Source organism: Andrographis paniculata, unplaced genomic scaffold, assembly GCF_009805555.1.
Source record: "Andrographis paniculata isolate CXL003 unplaced genomic scaffold, ASM980555v1 Contig34END, whole genome shotgun sequence".
In the NCBI taxonomy this organism is placed as follows: Eukaryota; Viridiplantae; Streptophyta; class Magnoliopsida; order Lamiales; family Acanthaceae; genus Andrographis; species Andrographis paniculata.
The window spans coordinates 4,605,097-4,629,350 of record NW_026137567.1 but is presented as its reverse complement, the minus strand read 5'-3'; the positions used below and the strand labels follow the sequence as shown (position 1 = coordinate 4,629,350).

General features: G+C 33.5%; 3 protein-coding genes across 5 annotated transcripts; all 3 read left to right on the top strand.

Moving 5' to 3' along the window:
• The first annotated feature begins 1,204 nt into the window (after positions 1-1,204).
• On the top strand, positions 1,205-4,654 carry LOC127248390 (amino acid permease 3-like). Its single transcript, XM_051270703.1, has 7 exons — positions 1,205-1,410; positions 1,825-1,952; positions 2,202-2,435; positions 2,518-2,611; positions 2,700-2,914; positions 3,015-3,154; positions 3,767-4,654. The coding sequence occupies exons 2-7, from the start codon at positions 1,826-1,828 to the stop codon at positions 4,421-4,423; spliced, it is 1,467 nt and encodes a 488-aa protein (XP_051126660.1). The 5' UTR covers positions 1,205-1,410; position 1,825; the 3' UTR covers positions 4,424-4,654.
• A 1,221-nt stretch (positions 4,655-5,875) lies between these two features.
• On the top strand, positions 5,876-11,780 carry LOC127248770 (cysteine protease ATG4b-like). Of its 3 annotated transcripts, XM_051271288.1 has the most exons (10): positions 5,876-6,025; positions 6,229-6,826; positions 6,908-6,993; positions 7,075-7,125; positions 7,233-7,612; positions 9,241-9,379; positions 10,635-10,690; positions 10,772-10,842; positions 10,922-11,134; positions 11,570-11,780. In XM_051271288.1, the coding sequence occupies exons 2-9, from the start codon at positions 6,307-6,309 to the stop codon at positions 11,131-11,133; spliced, it is 1,515 nt and encodes a 504-aa protein (XP_051127245.1). In that variant the 5' UTR covers positions 5,876-6,025; positions 6,229-6,306; the 3' UTR covers position 11,134; positions 11,570-11,780. The 3 variants fall into 3 exon arrangements, with proteins under 3 accessions (XP_051127245.1, XP_051127244.1, XP_051127246.1); XM_051271287.1 differs by lacking the exon at positions 11,570-11,780 and having other exon boundaries at positions 10,922-11,362; XM_051271289.1 differs by lacking the exon at positions 11,570-11,780 and having other exon boundaries at positions 5,910-6,025; positions 6,561-6,826; positions 10,922-11,362.
• A 5,902-nt stretch (positions 11,781-17,682) lies between these two features.
• On the top strand, positions 17,683-23,261 carry LOC127248857 (ultraviolet-B receptor UVR8). The gene is made up of 12 exons (XM_051271400.1): positions 17,683-17,915; positions 20,308-20,494; positions 20,606-20,752; positions 20,960-21,041; positions 21,333-21,488; positions 21,811-21,984; positions 22,066-22,137; positions 22,304-22,375; positions 22,449-22,567; positions 22,668-22,753; positions 22,829-22,881; positions 22,948-23,261. The coding sequence occupies exons 1-12, from the start codon at positions 17,795-17,797 to the stop codon at positions 23,050-23,052; spliced, it is 1,374 nt and encodes a 457-aa protein (XP_051127357.1). The 5' UTR covers positions 17,683-17,794; the 3' UTR covers positions 23,053-23,261.
• Positions 23,262-24,254: the final 993 nt, after the last annotated feature.

Genomic DNA, 24,254 nt, shown 5'->3' with positions numbered 1-24,254 from the left:
GCAACCAAGTTATTATCAACCATTGTAAGTGGGATTCTTTTTTGGTTTTGACTGTATGCCTTATTCAGTGGTGGTGGTTGGAATAACACATATACTTACATATCTTTATATGTCTACTTTCTGACTACTTTGTATTATCATCATAGTTTTAATAGTTTGTAAATTATATTCAAGGAGATAAGTCACATGCCAATGATGTATGGTAGACAAAATCTGAAATCGTTGAAAGTTTAAACTACGATTACGAGTCCATCTCACACCACCAAATCATCCTTTACAAAACCGTTTCAATGATATATTATTATTATTATTATTATTATTATTATTATTATTATTATTATGACGTAGGAACTCACAGCCGCTACTCAAAAGTGCGTACTGGATAAACCCTCGATTAAATCTAATACCCTGCAAACTAGGTTCAATGATAATTTAATTTTTTTTTAGATGACGTGGGAACCCGCGGCCGCTACTCGAAAACGCGCACTGGGTAAACCCCCGGCCGAACCTAATACTCTGCAAACCAGGCCCGACGGGAAAGTCACAGCGAAAGAGAAAGAGAAAGGGGGAGTGGTCAACGACAGTTCAATAGATAGCATGTGAGCCTCCAATCCATTAACTTATCAAAAATTTGTTAGGTCATGCAATATAAAACCCTAATCCCCTCTCAAGAACACAGTCAAATTATTAGACCTACTTATTCCAAATTGTGAATATATATTATTGATGATTACATGAGATTTTTATGCTGCCATGTATGTGTGTGTAGTGCTCTTTAATTTGTCAAACACCCCTAATTATTCTTAACAAATAATCACCACTCAAAGTCTTGCTTTGGTATCCATAAAGCATATATATATATATATAATCTTCTTATTTATCATGACTAGATGCCTCCAGAAAGTGCTTACATACAATACTGGTAATTATTTCTTCCACTTATTATTGACTGAATCTTTCAATTCAAAAAATGCCCCAAGATTCCATCATTCCCTACCAACAAATTCAAGAATTCACTCATTAGTTAAATCCCACAAAGAGCCCTCAAATTTGAGAAAAAAATAAATTAATATATGAAGCAAACAGCATTTGTTCCAATTAATTCTAAACCAATGGAAAGGAAAATTCCACATTAAAAGATTGCACAAAAGCAACACTTGTCCCTTTGATCTTATTATAAGATTTTATACCTTTTTGATCATCTTCTTGCTATAGTAAATCTGCATTTTTCTAACCATTTTGTCTTCTCTATATAAACTCCATAGCCAAAGCTTCAGAAAGAGTGTGCAGCAGTTGCTTTCTCATCCCCCCATTGTGTCAAATAATCCCCTCTTTCTGTACATATTATTGTTCCTCCATTAGAGGGACCTAAGAGGGCTTGCTAGATCATATTATCAACATTATTCCAAGGTATCGAAAAAAATTCGTGTATATATATATATATATCCACTTTTCGTCGAATATGAGCTGTAACTGATCCACCTAATGCATTCTACACGCCACATTTTTGCATTTGAATGTTCGATATCTCGATTTGTATGTGCTTTTGTATCAATGGCTGTCTTAGTCCTCGCCTATTTCGATTAGATTGTTGATTTGAAGCTGAGAAAGATCAGATTTTTAATTTTTTTTTGTAGCTATAGTTGGACTAAGAATTGGTTATAAATCCCCCTTGACCCTTCCCTTTACTTGTGATCATACATTCCTTGCTTCTCTTCTTTTTCTTCCTATTTGCATTTGATCTGCTCTGTAACTGATATACATACACATTATATATATAGATATAGATATACATTATACTTTAACTTTCTTTTTGATTCTCAGGATGGGTGAGAGCACTGCCACCAACAACCACCACCACCAAAATGGTCGAGCTTTGGAATTTCCGGTGAACATGCCGTCACATTATGGCTCAAAAGTTGTCGATGATGATGGCCGGCCCCAGAGAACTGGTAAAAACCTTGAGGCTAACTAACCCCTTTCATGATCTGTAATAAATTCACTGCAAGAAAATAGTATTTTTGTAACAGAAGTTTTCTCGTCTCCAAATGCACTTTTGTCATTACTAATGACATTAGACACAGAATTATGGACGAAATTCCAGTACAAATATATTATTTTTTTGTTCTGAAATGCCAGCCGGCGAACTTCTTGTTGTTATGTAATGAATTTTATTTTTATTGTTTTTTTGGCGGTGTTAGGGACCGTGTGGACTGCTAGCGCACATATAATAACTGCAGTGATTGGGTCGGGAGTTCTTTCCTTAGCATGGGCCATTGGTCAGCTGGGATGGATTGCCGGCCCTGCTGTAATGTTCCTCTTCTCCTTCGTCATTTACTACACCTCGACGCTTCTGTCTGACTGTTACCGATCAGGGGATCCTCTGTTCGGAAAAAGAAACTATACTTACATGGATGCTGTTAGAAGCAGTCTTGGTAAGAAGTTCATGCTCTCAAGAACGGTTAAAACTTGTTACTTTCATTGAAGTTTATTTGAATTTTTTGTGCTGTTAAACAGGTGAGTTTCAGGTGAAGCTTTGTGGGCTGATTCAGTATCTGAATATATTCGGAGTCGCCATCGGGTACACCATTGCAGCAGCCATAAGTATGATGTGAGTTTAGCTTATAGTTCAGTTTGTTTTTTTTGTTTAGTTTTTTTGCTCGGTTGGATGATTCGGGAGGTGATGAATGATGAAACAGGGCGATCAAAAGATCGAATTGCTTCCACAAGAGCGGAGGAAAAGATCCGTGTGCCATTTCGAGCAATCCTTACATGATCGCCTTCGGCGTTACACAAATCCTGTTTTCTCAAATCCCGGATTTCGATCAGATATGGTGGCTCTCTATAGTTGCTGCAATCATGTCCTTCACTTACTCGTCCATCGGTTTAGGCCTTGGCGTCGCTCAAGTAGCAGGTGTTTGTTTCGATGTTTTTTTTTTTTTTTTTCCTTTTGTTCGATGATCGAATGTGTTTCTCGCTGAAGTATTGCTAAGCATTATGATCATCTTCATCAGCTAATGGAAGCATCAAGGGGAGCCTCACTGGAATAAGCGTAGGAACCGTGACCGAAACTCAGAAAATATGGAGGAGTTTCCAAGCTCTTGGCGACATAGCTTTCGCATACTCGTTTTCGATCATTCTCATCGAAATTCAGGTATTTGAGGTTTCGATTCTTCTTGAGAAAACATGACAAAAAAAGCTTTCACATTGTTGGAAGACTATATAATATGTAATTAATAATATATTTTTCCATCGTTTTTAGGTAAAATAGTTATTTAATATTAAGATCAAAGCTAGAGCTGGACTTTCCCTATCAGCTTAAACTTTTAGATAAAATGATCATTTAACATGATATCGAGTTGTTCTATCAGCTTAAACTTTGAAATGAAATGGTCATTTAACATGATATTAGAACTAGAGCTGGAGTTTCTCGATCAACTTACACTTTTAGGTAAAAAGATCATATAACATGATATTAATCAAACCAGAGAGTTTCCTATCAGCTTAAACTTTTAGATAAAATGGTCATGATATCAGAGCTAGAGTTAGAGTTTCTCTATCAGCTTAATTATCAGCTAAAACTTTTAAATAGCAATAGTCATTATATCATAGCTAGAGCTGGAGTTTCCCTGTCAGCTTAATTTTTTAGATGAAATAGTCATATACTATGATATTAGATCAAAATGAAGTTTTTTTATCAGCTTAAACTTTTAGGTGAGACAGTCATTTTACACACATAACTCAACGTAATCTAATCGATCGATAGGATACGGTGAAATCCCCGCCATCCGAGGCGAAAACAATGAAGAAAGCCACTCTCATAAGCACGATTGTCACAACGATTTTCTACATGCTCTGCGGTTGCATGGGGTACGCAGCATTCGGCGACCTCGCCCCGGGGAACCTCCTGACCGGCTTCGGATTCTACAACCCTTTCTGGCTCCTCGACATCGCCAATGCAGCCATCGTCATCCACTTAGTCGGAGCCTACCAAGTTTACTGTCAGCCCCTCTTCGCATTCGTCGAAAAATGGGCAGCGGCGAGATGGCCTGACAGCAGTTTCATTTCGAAAGAAATCCAAATCCCGGTGCCGTTTATGCAGCAGCCTTACGGACTCAACCTTTTTCGACTAACTTGGAGGAGCGGATTCGCCGTCGTCACGACCGTAATATCGATGCTGATGCCTTTCTTCAACGACGTAGTCGGGATCCTCGGGGCATTCGGGTTTTGGCCTCTGACCGTGTACTATCCCGTCGAAATGTATATCGTTCAGAAGAAGATACCGCGGTGGAGCACGAAATGGATCAGCCTGCAGATGCTGAGCTTGGCTTGCTTGGCGATATCGATCGCCGCCGCCGCCGGATCCGTCGCCGGAGTGGTCCTGGACCTCAAGGTTTACAGGCCATTCAAGACTAGCTACTGAATGAATGGATGAAGGAAAGAATGGATTTTTATGGAGGGAGGAATTTGTAAAGAGATTGAAAGATGGTTTGGTGGTTGTTGTTAATTAAGGACTTTTTTAAGTCAGTTTGTACGTGTGTCTTGTGTGTTTTTTATTTTGGTTCTAAGTTTGTTGTGTCTATGGTAAGAAATTAAGTCTATGTCCCTTGTTCCAATTCATAGTTCTTGAAATTTTTAAATTTAAGTTTTAGTCTTTGTCATTTTTTATTTTTTATTTTTTTTTAAAAAAATTCTCCTATTGAATCTTTACTATTGGTTATAGAAACATACTAGTATTATTATTCTTATAGTAAAATATCACATAACGAATGTTTAGAATACAAATATAAATGAAATTTCTCTTGAAATAATGTGTCTTTTTTGTAATTTTTTTAAATTTACTGTTGAAGTAGGTAAAAAATTAAAATAAAAAGAATAATGAAATTTTCCTTGTGTATGGGGTCTGATCTATTTATTGTTTTTCATCTGTTCACATTATGTTGTTTCTCTTTCTTGATGCAAATTTGATTTTAAAATCTTTCTAACTCATTTTTTCTATCTTTTAAAGTGTATACTGAGTAAATCTCCGATCATACCTAATATTCTATAAACTAGATCCGACATGCAAGACATACTATGCGAACTATGTATGACAAGTGACCTGAGATGTCGGGGTTTAAACCTATGACCCCACTGTCACATGCATGTCCAACTCTTACATCAGACCATTCCTTACGAACTTACTTTGATGATTTTCTTATGCAAGTGGATGGTGGATGTGTTTTGCTATTTCTCGATATGATTGAGCAGCTGCTAAAAAGAAAAATTATAAAAAAAGAAAAAAAGATAGAGCTGTTAAACAAGTTGGATGAGCTCGAGTATTAGTTATTCGAGCTCGACTCGAACTTGTTAATGGTACAAATTCGCCTTGGTTCAGCTTAATTCGTTAAGAATTTGAGTCAAAATAATAGTTCGAGTTCGAGTCTTTTCCTACAAAAAATTATACAATGTTAATTACAATGACACAAAAGGTAAACGTAACCGAGACAAGCTGACGGAATAAATATATATTTAAAATTTAATTTTTATTAAAGGATTGTAACTTTTCATTCTATTTTTATCAATTATTAATATTTTTCTAAAAAAAAAAAAAGTTAAATTGCTATTTTCATATTATATATATAAAAAATTGAATATATTTAAAATATTAATATTTAAATAAAATAACTAATCAAATTCACAACAACATCAATTCCAACGACGAACCCTAGATCCCAAATTCCCAACATAAGCTAAAATAATTTAAATTCAAAACAATTATTGTACTAGTAAACAGAGCGAATGGTACAAAGTTGAAATTTCATGTTGCTAATAATTCGTGACAAACAACATTACTTAATTAATTTAAAATAATTTTAAAAAAATTAAATTAATTAAGGGATCATGGATCAATAAAAAGACTCGACTCAATTCAATTCAATTCAAGTCCCAAAATTAAGACGAAGCAAAGCAAGTGTCAGACGTCAAAGCTCAAACGTGCCGTGCCCCTACCGTACGCAACCTTCACCAAATTCTGCTGTCTCCGGTGAGGATCGGTGTCTCCTAAATCGCTCATTTACTTATTTCTCGCTGTTTCTTTACAGATTGTGCGGATTCAATTTTTTATTGTTTTATGTAATCCAAGGAGAAATATCGATTAAACATCAGGATTAGGTTTTGATTGATTGTGCGGGGCGTTATGTTCTGTTTCTTTTTTTAGTAGTTATGATTTGTTTTTTTCTTGTCTAGATTGTGGAGCTTGATGGTTTTTGATTCTGCTGCTCATGTCGGCACCGTTATTGAATCACCTTTCTTAATGATCTGTGGATGAAGAAAATTGTGGAGAAAAATAGTGATCCGGACGTAACTTGCAGCAGAAAAAACTCAAGCTTTAATTGTAAATCGAAGAGAAGTACGGGTTCTGTCTCATCCGAGACAGAACCAAGTGTCAGCAGTAGCAAGAATCAAAAGCCTGTATTTTGGTGGGGAATTAGGCCGTTGGGTTTATCCATATTTAAGAATTTGTCTAATAGTTCTGGCAAAAGCGAGTCCAATAATTGCAGTAGTAATAATACTAATAGGAAAAAGTCCACAAGTGGAAAGAATCATTATGAAGGGTGGAGATCAACAGTGAGGAGGGTAGTGATGTTGAACAGTGGATCGATGAGGAGGATATTAGGATTTAATAGGACCGGGGTTTCTGCTTCCAAGAGTGATATTTGGCTCTTGGGTATTTGCTATCGGATTTCCCAAGAAGGCGAGAATGCTTTAGATCCCACGCACAGTGAGGGATTTGCTGCATTTGTTGAGGATTTCTCGTCACTGATTTGGATCACGTACAGAAAAGGTAATGCTTGTCTGTAGTGAAGTTGTGTATCATAAATGTGAATGATGTCAATGTCATTTACAAGTTTTGTCAGTTTTGCAGGATTTGCGCCTATCGGTGATACAAAGTACAGTAGTGATGTTTATTGGGGTTGCATGCTTCGAAGCAGCCAGATGCTTGTAGCTCAGGTATTATGCATACTTTTGTTTTGTTTCATCTTTTGTTTATATACTGGCGTTTTTGAATGACGAGTACTTATTTGTGTACAGGCATATCTATTTCATAAATTTGGGAGATCTTGGAGGAAATCTCCTCATATGGTATTGTTTGAAACTTGTATTCAAAACCTTATCTTCGTGCATAGTGATTTTGATTGATTTCTTAGCCATTTATCTGGTTTGGTGTTGGTTTCTTTCAAATTATGCAGCCACTTGATCAGAGTTATGTAGAAATTTTGCATCTTTTTGGTGATGCTGAAGATTCTCCTTTCTCCATTCACAATCTTCTCCAAGCTGGAAAGTCATATGGCCTTGATCCTGGTTCGTGGGTAGGACCATATGCCATGTGCCGCACCTGGGAAAGTTTGGTGCGAAATAAGAAGGAAGAGACTAATAATGGACTCCTGACCTCACTGATGGCAATTTACGTGGTTTCTGGTGATGAAGATGGGGAAAGAGGTGGAGCTCCTGTTCTCTGTATTGAGGATATTTCGAAACACTGTTTTGACTTTAGTGGAGGTCAGGATGACTGGGTTCCTATTCTATTGTTGGTTCCTCTAGTTCTAGGACTGGAGAAAGTCAATCCAAGGTACGGTACCCTTGTTAAGTTTATACATCATATGAAAGTTCAATATATTCAAATTATATTGGAGACAGTTAAGTGGCTAATTTTTTCTTGTATGGTCTATTGAAGATGAGCTATTTTGCCTAGTTATGGATGTTCATACTGCAAACGGGATGATAGGCCATACTTGAAAAAGGACTAGTAAAATATGATGAGTCAATTTCTAATTATGTAAAAGCGGCCGAAAATCATCAATGTAGAATGTATAAAGTTAACTTGACTGGAAATAGATTTTTTTTTTCATCTCAACTTGGGGTTATTTCTCTTCAACTAAAATGGAATATCAAAGCGTGGAGTATCCTTCGGCTATTTGCAGGATCTGTGCATCACAGGGTTATGCACTGTTATAGATACACCTCTTGGCAATGGTCTTGATATGAAACTTTCACATATTTGTATTATATCTTTTGTGATGCCTAAGAGGAATTGCCCACCACGAGTCACTTTTTTCATATTATATTGAGACTTTGTAGCCTGTAGGTGGTTGTTAAATTGTTTTGAATATTAATATTGTTTGATGCATCTGCTCGTAATGACTCATGCCAGATTAGAGATCCTAAATGAGTGACGAGTTTGTATTCCGACATATTAAGTTTGCTTTTGATACTTATATAATAGAGCATGGCTGATTATTAATATATGTTTCACTGTGCCAACAGTTGAAGCAATTAGAAGTTACAAAATTATTGTCTTCTTATAATATCTGTCCCTTCTTCCTATATATGCCTATGGAAGATCATGTTACTTGATCATATGTTCCCATAACACTTTTTCGAAGAATGGTCCTTAGTTAATGTGGTCATTTTAGAATTGTGTGTTAATCTGCCGCATCCATACCTCAACCTTTCATTAATCATAAACCATAAATATGCTTTCTTTTGTTTGTTTCTCTCTTTTTCCTGTGTGTGTGCGCACAAAAAGTCTTTTCTAAGATGTTGTCAAGTCTCTCTTTCCATTAAATGTATCATACATTGTTTTATTGTGATTTGGCAGTGACTGCTAAAACCTCAATTGATCCATGTCTGTTAGAAGAACTGGATCTGTACTTAGGAATTGGTTGAATGAATGCATTCCGATGAAAGAAAAAAGAATGCCATAGAAAATCTAATCCCTTGGTTTTCACATTTGATATCGTATATGCCCATATTTACAAAGAGAAGGGAGAGAGAAATAAACTATTGTTTGTTCTAATCTCTTTACAAAAGCGAGGGAAGACAGATAATAAGTGGATTAGGCATCTTTAATGTAGCAAAAGGAAAAGCATGCAAGGAGTGCTGGTGGTAGTTGAGGGAAATGAGGTAGTGAGATCATCGCCTTTTCACTATATTGCTGGCAAGGCAACTTAAAAGTAGATGCAGGGTTGAAATAAGGATCTATTATGCGTATTATGAGATTCAGAGGTAGATGATGCAACTGCAGTGTGATTTGGTCAAGGAAATGCAACTATCACTATTACTTACAAAATTTATTTATAATGTATTTCTGTATTACCTTAGCTTTATTTAAATCTGTTCTATATCTATGAATTCCTACAAAGCAAAATACAAGATCATTCTGTGCTATCTTGACTATGTATTCTCTATACATGACAGGTATCTTCCACTTCTTAGCGCTACATTCACCTTTCCACAAAGCCTTGGTGTTTTGGGTGGTAAACCGGGTGCGTCAACATATATGGTCGGAGTGCAAGATGAAAAGGCATTCTATTTGGATCCTCATGAAGTTCAGCAGGTTTGTATAAGTCCTATTTTAGAAAACTCTCAATATGATATTATGCGACATAATTGGTAACATTTTTTTTCTTACACAAAATTTTTGTTCTCCGTACCTAAATGCTATGTTAGCAAGTGTGTATGTGTGTGTTTTATGGAACCATAGTTGGCAATTGCGCCCTAATAACGGTGTAGCGGAACGGAGTGACAGTCTGCCGCTACCACTGCTCTATGGTGCTGCTTTAACACAATAGTGGCGTAGTGGCTTTTAGCGGAGCAGAACGTAACTTCTTTTAAATTGAATATAATATTATAAGTAGGTTTAAATTTTAAAATATAATATTATATATATTATATAAATAATGTAAATTATATACTATTATATTATATTATAGCTATTTCTAACTCTAATAAGGGAAAAAAATATTGTGCAATGTGAGGAACATACAATTATAGAAATTGATGAAAATAAAGAGGAACAAGAGCTCATACAAGAGTCGGAATGAGGATGGTGAAAATGATAAAGAAAGTTATTTATCAAATTTTGAATATCAAAGTGTTTGTGATCTTTCTCTTATGTAAGTATTTTAGAAGTTGTCTGTTGCGTAACACTATCCAAGATCGACAGCTACACATGGAATGTTTTCAAATTTCTTGGCCTTGTTGATCTTGCACTCATTATACAGTTCATCACTATTGTGATCTCATCTCTTCTTTGCTAATAAGGTGTGATAGTGAAATTGGTTGTTCGAATAGTAATTTTAGCCTGGCAAGTTAGGGTACCATGAATGCTGGCATCTAGCTTTTATTCAGTTGTTTGTTGGTTCTAAAGTTCCTGGTACCATGCCCAAGAAACCTCCTTTCTGACATGAGAATCACTGTTATGTAGTAATTGTATTGATTAGGTGAATTTTATAATGCATCGGTTGATATTTTGTGGATTATTGTTATTATTATTATTATTATTATTATTATTATTACCTACAGAAAACCATAGTCGGTGCCCCCGTTGTTTGACTGCTTTTGTGTGTTCTAAATGCTTTCAACCTGGATTAATTTGATGCAAAACTACCATTCATTAATTCATATTAATTGTTAAAATGATCAATGAATGCACTAGAAGGAAGGTTTGGATAGCCAATGACAAAACCACTCGTAAGATGATTTTTGTTAGTGAGTATTGGAGAATCCTAGATACCCCATGTTTATGGTTGTCGTAACAAACACCCTATTTCAATCTATATCTTATAATTCATTGTTTATCCGATCAACAGGTGGTTCAGATTAAAAGGGATAGTGTAGATATTGATACCTCCTCGTACCACTGCAAGTGAGTAAACCTTTCAATCTAATTTGCATTGTCCGCGTGCTAGCATTTTTAATTACTATTATAACTTTCTGGGGTTTGCAGCGTCGTGAGGCATATTCCTCTAGACTCGATTGATTCATCCTTGGCAATAGGATTTTACTGCAGGGATAAGAGTAAGCTTGCAATGCCATTTTTGTTTTCTTGTGGCACCTTCATCACAAACACGGGATCTCATGCACAGAATTATTGCAGGTGACTTTGACGATTTCTGTTTGCGTGCATCTGAGCTTATAAACCAATCGAATGGCGCTCCCCTCTTTACAATCACGGAAACCCACAGCTCCCAAACCCCTGCAAATTACCGTGCAAACTCCCCCAGGTCTGAAGGCTTTGATTCCATAGACAATGTTCAGAACGAAGAAGTGGAAAATTCTGTGCAGGACGATGAGTGGCAACTGCTTTGAGGTGAACTCAAAACCTTGTACATTTTTAATCTCTCTCCCCGCTGCTATTTGTTTTATTTACACGGTGTGTGTTTGCCCCTTCGTGACTAGATTCATGCGTGCTTTACTTTATCTTGGCTTTTATACATTGGTTTAATTTAAAATTAACCGGAAAACTTCACATTATTCTTTAATTTGTATTCGAAAGCTTCGATCTTCAACCGGATTTGGGGATCCATTTCTCTTTCAATACCCTGTTTTTGGTTCTGTTAAGCAAATGTGGTGTCGATAAATGATTCCTACAGCAAGTACATAAGAGGTTTGGAGCTGTCGATTTCTCGACGCTGGAGAATTTATGAAATTGAATTTGGTTGGTGTGTAAGTAGTGAAAGCTAAGGTTTGTCTGAAATTGAGTTTGGTGTGCTGATAAAAGTCATCGACATTGATAACTTTGCAGGCATACTGTTGAATTCATTCATGGCTATGCCTATGCCTATTGAGTTTTCAGATTCAGTTAGTGAAGCCCATGTGCTCTCCTGTTTGTTTCTTGAATCAATTACCTATGCCTTTTGAGGTTTTTTTTTTTTTCTGTTTTTTTTTTCCTTCGGATTTTGGTACTATTTATGTGTTGAATTGAATCCTTTTTTTGTCTGTTTGATGGGTTGGTTGAAAGATGTTTTCTTGTTTATATAATGGGCATGGTTGTAATGCACATTAGGAGTAATAAGCATGTTGCGGTAATCAGTACATGAAAAATAGATAGACATTGTGGGAATAGACTTGTGATTGTGAAGTCATTAGTTCAAACTAAAAAAAATTAGATACACTGAATCATTCGGTATACTAAAATGGGTCGAACTTAATATCCTGCAAACCAGGCTCGATGAAAAGTCACACTAGGCGAACCATGTGTGTCAGGTGACCTGAGGCGTTATTAATTTATTTATACTTCATGTCACTTTACTTTTGGCTTCACTAAATTCGATGATATTTTAGATATTTTTTTTCTTGCACAATTACTTACCAATATAATGCTTCCTTTTTTCTTTTTTTCTTTTTTTATTAATCTATATAATTTTTATTTTTATTGATTTTTTTGAGAGAAGTAATCAGCTAAAAGAGATACTATAATTTGTGGCCTTTTAGAAGCTGCAGTGGGCTTGTCTTTATTACTCCCACCGTCATAGGTAATTTGGGGCGTCATAATGTAAACACTGAAATTTGGGTAAAAGTATTATTAGTAAGTAATTAAAAAATATATTAGTAAAAATAATTATTGTATAATAAAAATAATTATAAATTAAGATTAAGATAATTAAATATTTTAATTTAGATTTAAATAATTATAAAATATAAAGTTTAAAATGTAATTAAAATGTATAATTATATTTTAGAAAAATAAAAATACAAGTTATATGGGACGGATGAAAATAAAAAATATGGACAAATTATATGGGACGAGCGATACAAAGATAATGATTTATGTATTTACTTCTTTTATTAGAGAAAATGACATTGAATAAGTAGGAAAATTGATTCTAAAATACAATTAAACAAGTTTTAGATTTAATGATATGCTTTAAATAAGTGCATTTTTGGGCAAATAAACACATCCTATATTGTGTTTTATGAATTTTATTTTTTATTTTTTAGGATATACGAAATTTGTACATGCATGTGCCCCAAATAAGGATGATGAGATTCGAACTTCAGATATAGAGTAGGCTCTAATACTATGTCGGATATAAATTATTTATTTTGTCTTTGGATATATAAAAAATGACCATATATATCGAATTGATAGTAGTAAAGTTTTTATAGAAAATTCTATTAATTTGTATAATAAAAAAATTGAAACAAAAATTCAAATTTAATAAAATTTCTTTGCCTGTCAAATTACTGCAAAAATTAATTATAGTAAGTCGACACTATGGTCCCTACCTGCCCAACAGGGGCATTAATGTTCCCATCTTGCCTAGGGTCTGTTTGTTTGTTGGTCTATATATATTTGTATTATGAGGTTTCTTTTTTTTTTTTTTTTATTTCAAACAAAAATTATGGAGTATTATTCACACCATTATTTCCAATAAAATATTATTATTTTTATTTTTAACTGAAAAATCACATAAAAATAAGTATTTAAATTACAAAAGCACAAACTCAAACTAAAATGAAATAAGTTTACTAATGTTACCTTATTGCCAATTTTGAAAAAAGTCAACAAATTTAACATATAATTATTATTTTTAATTCAATATTTATTTATAACAAATATCATTATATTTATTATATTTTTTTTATTTATTTTAATTTTAATTAAATTTCAAATAATACCCTCAGCTATATTTTTACTTTTATTACTTTTTCAAAAAAATATATAATTTTCATATCGGATCCAAACGAGCTACTTTTGTATTAGAAAAATCATATCATCCACAATATATATTGAATAAATAAACTCTATATAAAAATAACACATTTTTAAAATATAAACATAACATATTATAAAGATCCAACACATTTCATTCAAATCATATATTGGTAGCCTATATTTTCGTTGCAGTCATAGTCTTGATCCAATCAAATCGGCATAGTGTTGATTTTTCATTAAAATTTGATCGGATCAAAGTATATAAAAGTAACACATAAAAATAATTAGTATATATTATATACTATCATACTCCCTCCGTCCCAGATACCATGTCTATGTTGCCGTTTCTGTTCGTCCCATTTACCATATCACTTTCATTTTTTTGGAAAATGATTACACATTTTAATCTCATTTTAATTTTTTTAATTTTTTTTTAATTTTAATTAAACTAATTAGTTATCTTAATCTTAATTTATAATTATTTATATTATAGGATAATTATTTTCACTAATACATTTTTAATTATCTACTAATTACACATCTTCTAAAATACCGTGTCTACAGTGTAACAGACACGGTATCTGGGACGGAGGGAGTAATATATTTATGATACTATTACATGTTATGTTATAATTCATGGTATTATATTTTATAACGCAATATATATATTGTGTTATACAAAAATATACGTTGTAATAGATTGACTTGATGAAATGAGCACCATGGTAATTTGATTGGTCAGCACCCAATCCGCACCCTCATGTTTTATATTTTTATCACCGCAATATTCATTAATTTAAATCAACACCTATAATCATTTTTCATAATTTCGTAATTAAATGGGTGCAATTAATTTCTACCCACGACAATTAGAACAATGTTATTTATTGTATAAAGTGCTTTTGAAAATTAAAATAAATACTCTCTCAGTTCCAATACTATAGTTTTGTTTACTATTTTTGTTTATTCTAAAACAATAGTCTCGTTTTCATAAATAACAATATCACTATAAAATTATTCATATCTTTTTACTATTATTACACAATTGCCACTATTTTTTTCACTAATATACTCACAAGAGCAAAAAAAAATCATTTATCCTTATTTTTTTTACCAATTATCAATATAATATCAATATTCCTAAAATTTTGTATCAAACACAGTAAGACTATATTTTTGGAACAAAATTAGTAAGAGTATATAAAAATTAAATGACAAAAACCTGTATATGTATAATATTAATTCCTCTGTATATTTACTACTCTCACATTTCGTGATATTTTAAATAAGAGTACTATGATTAATATATAATTAAAAATATATTAGTAATAATATTTATAATTCAATACAAATAATTATAAATTAAAATTAAAATGATTAATTAATTTAAGTAAAATAAAAATTATATATTAAAAAAAATAAAATACAATTAAAATATGTAACTATTTTTTATAAAAAAAAATAATGTAAAATGTGAGTTGTACAATTGTTAAGTGTCTATTTTTTTAATTTAAATAATGTAAAATATTAGTTTTTGTAAAACACAAACAAGTAGTGTTTTTTCAATATAATAATTTAAGACACTTAAATTAAAATACAATTAAAATATGTAACTAGTTTTTTAGGTTGTTAAATAATGTAAAATATTAGTTTGAGACACTTAACATGTTTTTTCAATATGTTAAGTATCTCAAACTAAGTCCGTAACTTGAATGAGTTTTTTCAATGACAAACAAGTATGTGGACAATTCTGCGAGAAAATGTCCATCCAAATAAGAGTTTCAATGATAAATGTAAGCAAATAAATTACATTATGAAACCAAGTCCGAAACCTGCTACGTAATTCCTGAAAGTTTTTAGTAATATGTAGTCAACAATTATCAACTTTGTACTAATGTGTTATTATGACCATCTTGTTCTTCTTCTTCTTTTTTTTTTTTTTTATTTTTTATTTTTTATTTTTTTTTATTTATAATGTAAGACTCTGCAGCCACTATCCATCGGGTGTGCTCTGTGTAAAGTCACACTAGACGAACTCTATGCATAACATACATCTAGATCGGCCTAGAAATAGAGCCAACGATTCTAAGCCCGGATATAAAACTCTTTAACCATACACCATATGAGTTCGCCTCGAAATATGAAACAAACTCAACCTCCATAGTAATAATAGCAATGATAGACTGATTCACCATTCTCCAATAGATAGCTCCACCAGCCAGCATAAATACACAATCTGATCTGAATTTTCGAGTGTCAATACAACCAGCGTACTCCGAATCAGAATAGTCATTTACTTCTAGAACACTAGCTTATTTATACATGAGCATAAAATTCTTTGTACTTTGAAAGTATCTTATCACTTTCGCCGTAGTTTTCTAGTTATCAAAATGGGGATTACTTTGATCTCCCTAATACTTTAACATCATATGCTATGTGAGGTTTGGCGTAAACCTGAGTATACATAAGATTTTCGATTGCCGAAATATAAGCGATATTTTCCAATATGTTTTATTTCGAAGTTATTTTTTAAGCATTGACTCAAATCTGAGTTTATCACCCTTCAAAATACGAGCTAAACTTAGTGAATGGTCTTTCATGTTAAATATTTTTAGAACTTTGTTGATATAGGCTTTCTTGAGATAAATTCAAATTTCTATCAATATGGATCTTAATGTCAATTACATAACATCTCTCTCGTATATTTATTTTTTGAAAGAAATTGTTTCACTTCATATTATAACTATTTACCATTAGTTGCTAAAGGCTACCATCCACATACGACACAAGAAATAAGACTTTAATTAGCCTTGTGTTTTTTATGAAAATGCATAAAATATTTCGAATTTTATTTATTGTGTGAAATCTCTTTATATTAAAGTAAAGTATACATAAAATGTCATATTCGTATAAATATGATGTTGATTATAAACACAAACCTAATTATATAAAATTTATACAAATATAATTATAAAAAAATATTTAATTTTTTAAATGATAAAAAAATTATCATCCATGTTTTTTTAGTGACAAACTGTTTTTTTTTTAAAAAATGATTATAAATAAAAAAAATTGATTGATTTTTTTATTTTTTTTAAATAAGACCATTTAAGATATTTGATATCTTTTATTTATTAGTATAATTAAATACGTATTTACAACTAAATATCAATTTTGAATTAATAAAATATATTTTGCATATTTTAATTTAATGCAAAAGAATTTCATATAATAAATAAAAATAAATGATATTTTGTATATTTTTGTAAAATATAAGGAATATTACACCATTTACCCTTTTTACATATCTAAAAAATATCAAATTCAATTTATTTATTTTTTCTTGTAGTCTATTATCTTATTTTTTCCGTCAAATGGTAATTTTTTCATTTGACTTTTGGATCCAGATTAAGGAAAATTAGTATTTTATAAATAGATATATGTTAAAAGTAATGTAATATCTATTTTAGAGTAATGTGAAAATTAAAAAGTAGGGATATTTTAATATTTAGTTAAAAATTATTTTTTTTAAAAATAAATAAATAAATAAAAAGTTTTGATTTAAACATACTAAAATAAAAAATAAAAAGTTTAGTAGTGAACAAAGAGTGCCCTTCACCTTTATATCAGAAGGGATTGGGGCATCCAACCTAAAATTGGTAATAGATGGAATGACCTTTCACTATATTTGGAAAGTTCTCACACATTTAGAAACGGGGGATAATATTCAACAATATATTTATATTGATTAATAAAATACTGTTATTTACTAATTTATTACGGGTGTGTTTGTTTGGGGGCATTGAATTGGATTTATACTATTCATCCAATTTTTTTTCTAAAAAATATAAAATCAATCAAACACCTATTTTTCATTTTTTATATTATACTAAAAATCAATTTTACATTCAAAACATTGCATTAACATCTATTTATATCACATCATATAACTATTCAAATTCAAAATTTTTATTATTCAAATCCCAACTCAAAATCCCTAAACCCTAAACCCTAAATCCTCAAACGAACACACCCTGCAAAAATCCATAAAATACGATGGAGGAAGTATAATACAGCCATTGGACTACTAGCTAAAAACAAATAACGGTGAAGAGCGAAAAGCACATACATTGGGATTGGGGCCATCCCATTCCCATCCTTTTCACACTATAAATACGCCCAACCCCAACCCCTTCTTCCTTCTCACTCTATCCTTCTTAATTCTCTACCGTCTTCCCCCTCTGCAAGATACTTTTAAATTTCTCTCTCTCTCTCCTCTGATAAAACGACGATTTATACACGCATACGTACATGGCGGAGGAGGCCAAAGTAAAGCAGAGCGGCGCCAGTAGCACCAGCCAAGAGGTTTCCGGTCCGATTCGCAGAGTGCTGCTCATATCCGCCGGCGCTAGCCACTCCGTTGCTCTTCTCTGTACGTACTAAGACTAAGACTAAGACTGCTTTTATTTCCTAATTTAGTTTCCTGCCTCTCCTCGATGTATGCGTTTTCTAGCTTACGCGTTGCTGCTGCGGTTTAATAATTTATTTACTAGATGCAAATGCGTTTCAATTTGTTTACATTTTCGATTTGGGGATTTTTTTATGCATATATGTTGGATTCATTTTTCTTCGGGGTAGTTAACTAGCCTATGGTTCACTTTGGATTAATTATAACTGGAGAGATGAAGATGAGACTGAGGTGTGGACTTTAATTGCTCACTGCATGGATTGCGTGGACAGGAGTTCCCCACGTTGCTCATTTTTCTTGTAATTAGGAATATAATCAGGGGCAAAACGGTAGTTTCACTCGGAAATTATTGCGCCGTACCGTAGTTAAGAAGATACTCCATGTTTCATGTCAGCTTAATTCTTGTAGAAGGAATGCTATTTAAACTGTTGATTTTGGTCAACAGTTTTTAAACATTTTGAAAGTTCCAATGTTTCGATCCTCTTTTATTCTTGTTATATTTAGGATGTGATTTATTATGGTCTCCTACACTTTTGAAAAGTAGATTTAGCTGCTGGAAACGTTTAGAGTGGATGAAAATGCACTGATTATAGGTGGAAGTAATTTCATTGCAATTATAATTTATAGCGATTGAAACTATAATACCAGACGAAATGGTTATGATGGATACTGAGTACAATTTGTTGTACTCGTACCAGTTATAATGGTTGGGATTTCAACTGCATTAATAAAAATTCTCGAAACTACCAGCAAGAAATATAATTACTTTTTAAAGAGAACATTATATTGAACAAGTAGATCGTTCATCATGAAAATGGCAAAGGGGAACTCTAGAAAGATATTAGAACGTTGAATGTTGCTTGTCATGTATTGCACATCCTAGATTCATATATTTTTTCATCTATCTGGGCTACGTAGTTTTACGTTTCTTCTAAAAAAGTTGTAATTTTTTAGATGGATCTAAGATGCCTGACCTGATTCAACTAGATCTCTACTAAACTTTAGATTAAGTCTCCCTCAATCTCAGCTGCCTTAGTGTTCTTAGGACACTCAACAATACACTGAGGGGAGTATCAGATACCTCGAATACCTAGTAAATCCTAATATTGGAACTTGACAATGAGAAGAGTCTTCATCATCATATCCATCAGATTGTTGGTTATGTGGAACTTGTTCACGCAAGAAGTGACCCCGTCAGTGAATAGTGCTTTGTTAATCACATAAAATCATTAGCATCCCTTGAGAAAAAACCATCTCTTTCATCAAACCCTGTATCTGAGTAGCCTCCTTTACACAGTTAGAATCAACAAATCGAACAACGCCACCTCTGTTGAATCTCAAAAACCAATCCAAACTTTGAGTTTCCTTTAAAGTGACAAAGAATCCATCTTGCCGTTCTCAATAATGCTTCTCTAGCCTGATGGTGTAGGGTTGGATGCTTCTATGTATAAAATGCACAATCAAATCCAGAAACAGCTGTTAGGATACGCCCCTCACGGGTAAGGGGATAAACGCCACCAAACTAAACTTGTCCTTGGACAGTAACAAATGAAAGACGGTGGGACTCGAACTCGAGATCTAAGAGATACCATGTTAAATGAAATAAATGACATTGTTTAATTATTTATCTACAAATTGGAGTAAACCAACATCCCAGAATTGCCATTACAAATAATCTTCATGTTAGCACCCAGCGCCTTTGTGCAACATCTCCTTCAACTTGGCAATAAGACTATTGCCTACAGATGTAGTTCTTATATAAAAGTAAGTAGACGAAGGAATCACCAAACCTCTTGAAATAAACCCAATTATAGTACTGATTACAAAAATAGCTATGTCCACTACGAGGAGTCTGCTTTAAGCCATAAAAGCAACTTTTGAAGCATTATTACCAAATTTTCCTTCCTGGAAACCACAAAACCCTTATGCTGCATAATATGTATAGCTCCGGAAGCTCGCCACGCAAGAATGCCATCATTACTGCCTGAGAGATAAACGTGAAGAAGTCATACTTGTTGGGAGTTGAACTGTAGAAACACGATTCCCAAAATACAGTAGCATAGAACAAAATTGAAAGAAGCAAGCAAAAGAAATGAAGACAACTTAGATCAATTTATTGGATCAGTAGATAGTTGATAAATGACAATATCAATTCGCTCAAAGGATATAAAAAAATAAATCAATAAATAAATAAAAATTAAGACCTCACTACAGACAAATTCCAACAGTAATGTCTGTGACCTTGTTGAATAGCATATTACTATGCAATCCTTGATAATAAAGGTTCGAAGGATTATCTAACTTGCTAGAACATTGGCACAAAATGATGATGGTATATGTGGATCACATCATGCAGCTGGTGATGTTGTTTGCTCATGGGGAAGGGGAGAGGATGGACAGTTAGGCCATGGAGATGCTGAGGATCGGTTTTCACCTACTCAGGTGAGTGCGCTGGATGGCCGAGATATTGTATCTGTTACTTGTGGAGCTGACCACACAACTGCATATTCTGAGACACAGATGCTAGTTTACAGCTGGGGATGGTAGGCTCCTTTTAAATCCATTCACTGTTTGGGTATATTCCTATTCAAAAGAGTTGTTTTCAAGTACTGTATTGCTCTTTGCTAATTGTACGAATGCATAACCTTTCATAGGGGTGATTTTGGGAGATTAGGCCATGGAAACTCCAGTGACTTGTTTTCTCCTCAGCCGATAAAAGCTTTACAAGGCCTACGTATAAGGCAAATTGCTTGTGGTGACAGCCATTGCTTGGCAGTGACCATGGAAGGCGAGGTTCAAAGGTTGCTTACCTGATGACTTCTAATTACTATGGGTTTAGTAAATATTGTCCACAAACTGACATTTATCATGGAATAGGTTGTTTTGTATGGTCCATAAAACGTGTGCTATGTGAAAGTAATTGGCCTAAAACTTAAGACTATCTATTTTCTTATTCCCGAAAGATTTTGCATGGCATCTTCACTCTTTTTTACTTATTTCAAATGAAGTTGGGGAAGAAATCAAAATGGTCAGCTAGGGCTTGGGACTACTGATGATTCTCTATTGCCTCAGAAGATCAAAGCTTTCCAGGTATTGTCAACAAGTTGGCTAGCAGCAAGTTAACAGAAATCCTTCAAATACTTGATAATATTAAAATATGAAGATCTACATCTGTATATGCTCTTCGCCCTTCAGTATACCTTGTTCTTTCTTATATCTAACCTCATGTAAACTAGCTTATTTTTCTCTCTCTTTTATTTATATAATAAATTTCTGTATTTCCAAAGCAAGTGTTTTGTGTATATCAAGCATCATTGTTAGATTAAAAGTTTGCTGTAAGCTGACAAAGGACAAAGGTAAATCTTTTTTCACCAACTGCAGGGAATACTAGTGAAAATGGTTGCTGCTGGTGCGGAACACACAGCTGCTGTAACTGAAGATGGTGAGCTCTATGGATGGGGATGGGGTAGATATGGCAATTTGGGATTAGGTGACAGGGAAGACCGATTACTTCCGGGGAAGGTCACAACTGTTGAGGTATACTATATGTAAGCCCATTATTAGTGTGTCACTTTAATTAGTTCGGACTACGTCCTGTACGAAATAATCCAAATCCTGTATCTCATCCTCATTATTTAATGTTGGTAAAATTGTGACAACTATAAGCTATCTTCTCATGCTATATGCTTTTATGGACACGATTGACCTATACTTTTGTTAATTAAAATGCTTACGGATTTACTTTATGCTGCATAAGCTTTATATTAAGAGGAACGTGCTATAAGGAAAAAGATAGGCACAAGAAGTTATTACACTTACGTTTGGTTTCATAGACGTGATACTTACTGTAATGCTGCAGGGCGAAAAGATGGTCCAGGTAGCATGTGGGTGGAGACATACAATTTCTGTCTCCTCTTCTGGTAGCCTGTATACTTATGGGTGGAGCAAATATGGTCAACTAGGACATGGGGACTTTGAAGACCACCTCACCCCTCATAAGCTGGAAGCATTGTCTGACAATCATATATCTCAAGTAATTTTCTTGACGAACATTGGCGCAAGAGATGTCCTAATTCTTATAAGTGGTCCTAATCCTTCTTGTTATGCCTGTCAGATTTCAGGTGGTTGGAGACACACTATGGCATTAACAAATGATGGGAAACTTTATGGATGGGGCTGGAATAAGGTTCGTAAAAAATTGTTCCTCAACAACCGTATCATGATCCTCAAGGAATCGGATAATTGACTGATATTTAACATAAACATTGAATTGAGCTGTGTTTTTTAGTTCAAGGGAGTTGATTTACTTCTGATGTAACTTTTCTTGAATGTGAACTTTTGTGTATCTAAAGTTTGGCCAAGTCGGTGTCGGCGACAATGTAGATCATTGCTCCCCCATGCCGGTGAAGTTTCCTCAAGATCAGGTACAGAAATTTTATCTGCTATCCTATGCAACTTATTTCATTTCAATTATCCATTTGTATTTGTGCTTGGCAGAATGTAGTTGAGATATCCTGTGGCTGGAGGCATACGCTCGCACTCACCGACAGGCAAAATGTCTTCTCGTGGGGACGGGGCACGAATGGCCAGCTCGGACATGGTGACACTGTTGATCGGTAATATCTTAACAGCCTGAGTATATTATCCCATGTTGTCTTATCTTGTATTGAGGTGACATACAACCGATGCATATGTTTGATTCAACATCTGTTCCAGAAATGTTCCGAAGATTATAGAGGCATTGAGCAAAGATGGATCAAGTGGGCAGCACATAGAGGCATCAAAAGTGGATGTATCATCAGGTTTCTATTCAGCACACAATTTTTATCATGATTTCTCAAAACTGTAAGCTAACTATCAATGGCTTTCATCTCCAGATAAAACTTGGGTGTCCCCAACCGAGCGATACGCAGTCGTCCCCAATGAGAATGTGAGTTTTTAACTATGTGCTGAAATCCATCAGTGAGATCGTTGACTCTGCTACGTAATGATGCAGGTTCACGGACAATCGGCAGCCTCCTTCGGTGGCGGCGGCAATGGAGCCGACGCCAATGTGCCTGAAAATGACGTGAAAAGAATGAGGATTGGAGGTACCATTTAAGATTTTGTTGCAAGTTTGCTTAACTGCTAATATATATTATGATGAGGAAACTGCAGAAATATATATGTTATGGTTCTTTAGCTGTTTTATGTACTGCTACTGCTGCTGTCTCTCTGCTTTGGTATTCCATAATTGAGTACTTTGTGGCCTGTGTTTGGCACATCACAAAGCACCAACCCACTTTGAATATCCCATTACACATTGATAAATTGTGAATTATTATTAGCAAATTTAGGGGGTGGGTGTGGGGGTGGTGATGACGATCCCCACCCCACCCCACCCCACACGGAAATATATGTGTAGAGTGGACTGTAGGATGAGCCGAGTCAAGTCAAGTTGGATTTTTAGGAATCAAATTCAGACCGCATACAATTCTGATCCATAATAATTATTATTTCAATATTGGATAGATTATTTCATAGCCATTGCCCATTGATTCAGTCGTTCATTGAGATAGGTCATCAGACAAAACAGTCAACGTCTATCTTACAGAATTCAATGAGTGGAACCCACCACTCAACTGTACGGTCGATCTTTGGGTGTATCGAAACGTACTGAAAAAAACAATATATATATATATATATATATAGTTAGCAGAAAAGCAAAACGAAGGGTAGAAGTAGACAGATGGATGATGATATACACGATTGTAGAAAAATCTGCTTAAAAACGATTCGTACTTGTTTGGCTGTGTTTTGGAATGGTAAATATATATTGAATTTTAATAATTATTTGATATGATATTTTAAATAAAAATAAAATTTTATATTTTATACATCTTCTGTCCAATTTAAAGGATTTTCTTTTTTTTCTTTTTTGTATTTTAGTGTTAGCATATTATATTCAAACATTTAGATAGTTTGAATACACTAACTAATGAATGCATATAAATGAAAATAGTGGAGGCTATGGCTATCATTGCCTATATATCTTCTCTCAGATCTATCCCATAATTGAAAGTATGAGGAGACAAATATGAGCCAAAAACAATTAACTTAATTATATCAATTTGAAGTTTATTTATTTAATGAGAAATAATAATAATAATAATAATAATATGAGAAAGTGGGCTGGTTCACCCAATAATATATACTTCCTTCTTTCAAGCAAAAAAAATATATATTTACTGTAGATACGAAAATTCAGGTAAAGTGTGATTAGTAAGTAATTAAGAAGTGTATTAATAAAAATAATTATACCGT

What these genes read in the sequence shown, in the direction of transcription:
- LOC127248857 (XM_051271400.1), top strand. Translation starts at nt 17,795, where the DNA reads ATGGCGGAGGAGGCCAAAGTAAAGCAGAGCGGCGCCAGTAGCACCAGC. An exon ending in AAAAGTGGATGTATCATCAG is followed by an intron (nt 22,754 to 22,828) that starts GTTTCTATTCAG and finishes TTTCATCTCCAG; the next exon opens with ATAAAACTTGGGTGTCCCCA. An exon ending in CAGTCGTCCCCAATGAGAAT is followed by an intron (nt 22,882 to 22,947) that starts GTGAGTTTTTAA and finishes GTAATGATGCAG; the next exon opens with GTTCACGGACAATCGGCAGC.
- LOC127248390 (XM_051270703.1), top strand. Translation starts at nt 1,826, where the DNA reads ATGGGTGAGAGCACTGCCACCAACAACCACCACCACCAAAATGGTCGA. An exon ending in TGGCGTCGCTCAAGTAGCAG is followed by an intron (nt 2,915 to 3,014) that starts GTGTTTGTTTCG and finishes CATCTTCATCAG; the next exon opens with CTAATGGAAGCATCAAGGGG. An exon ending in TCATTCTCATCGAAATTCAG is followed by an intron (nt 3,155 to 3,766) that starts GTATTTGAGGTT and finishes ATCGATCGATAG; the next exon opens with GATACGGTGAAATCCCCGCC.
- LOC127248770 (XM_051271288.1), top strand. Translation starts at nt 6,307, where the DNA reads ATGAAGAAAATTGTGGAGAAAAATAGTGATCCGGACGTAACTTGCAGC. An exon ending in TTGGATCACGTACAGAAAAG is followed by an intron (nt 6,827 to 6,907) that starts GTAATGCTTGTC and finishes TCAGTTTTGCAG; the next exon opens with GATTTGCGCCTATCGGTGAT. An exon ending in ATTTTACTGCAGGGATAAGA is followed by an intron (nt 10,843 to 10,921) that starts GTAAGCTTGCAA and finishes GAATTATTGCAG; the next exon opens with GTGACTTTGACGATTTCTGT.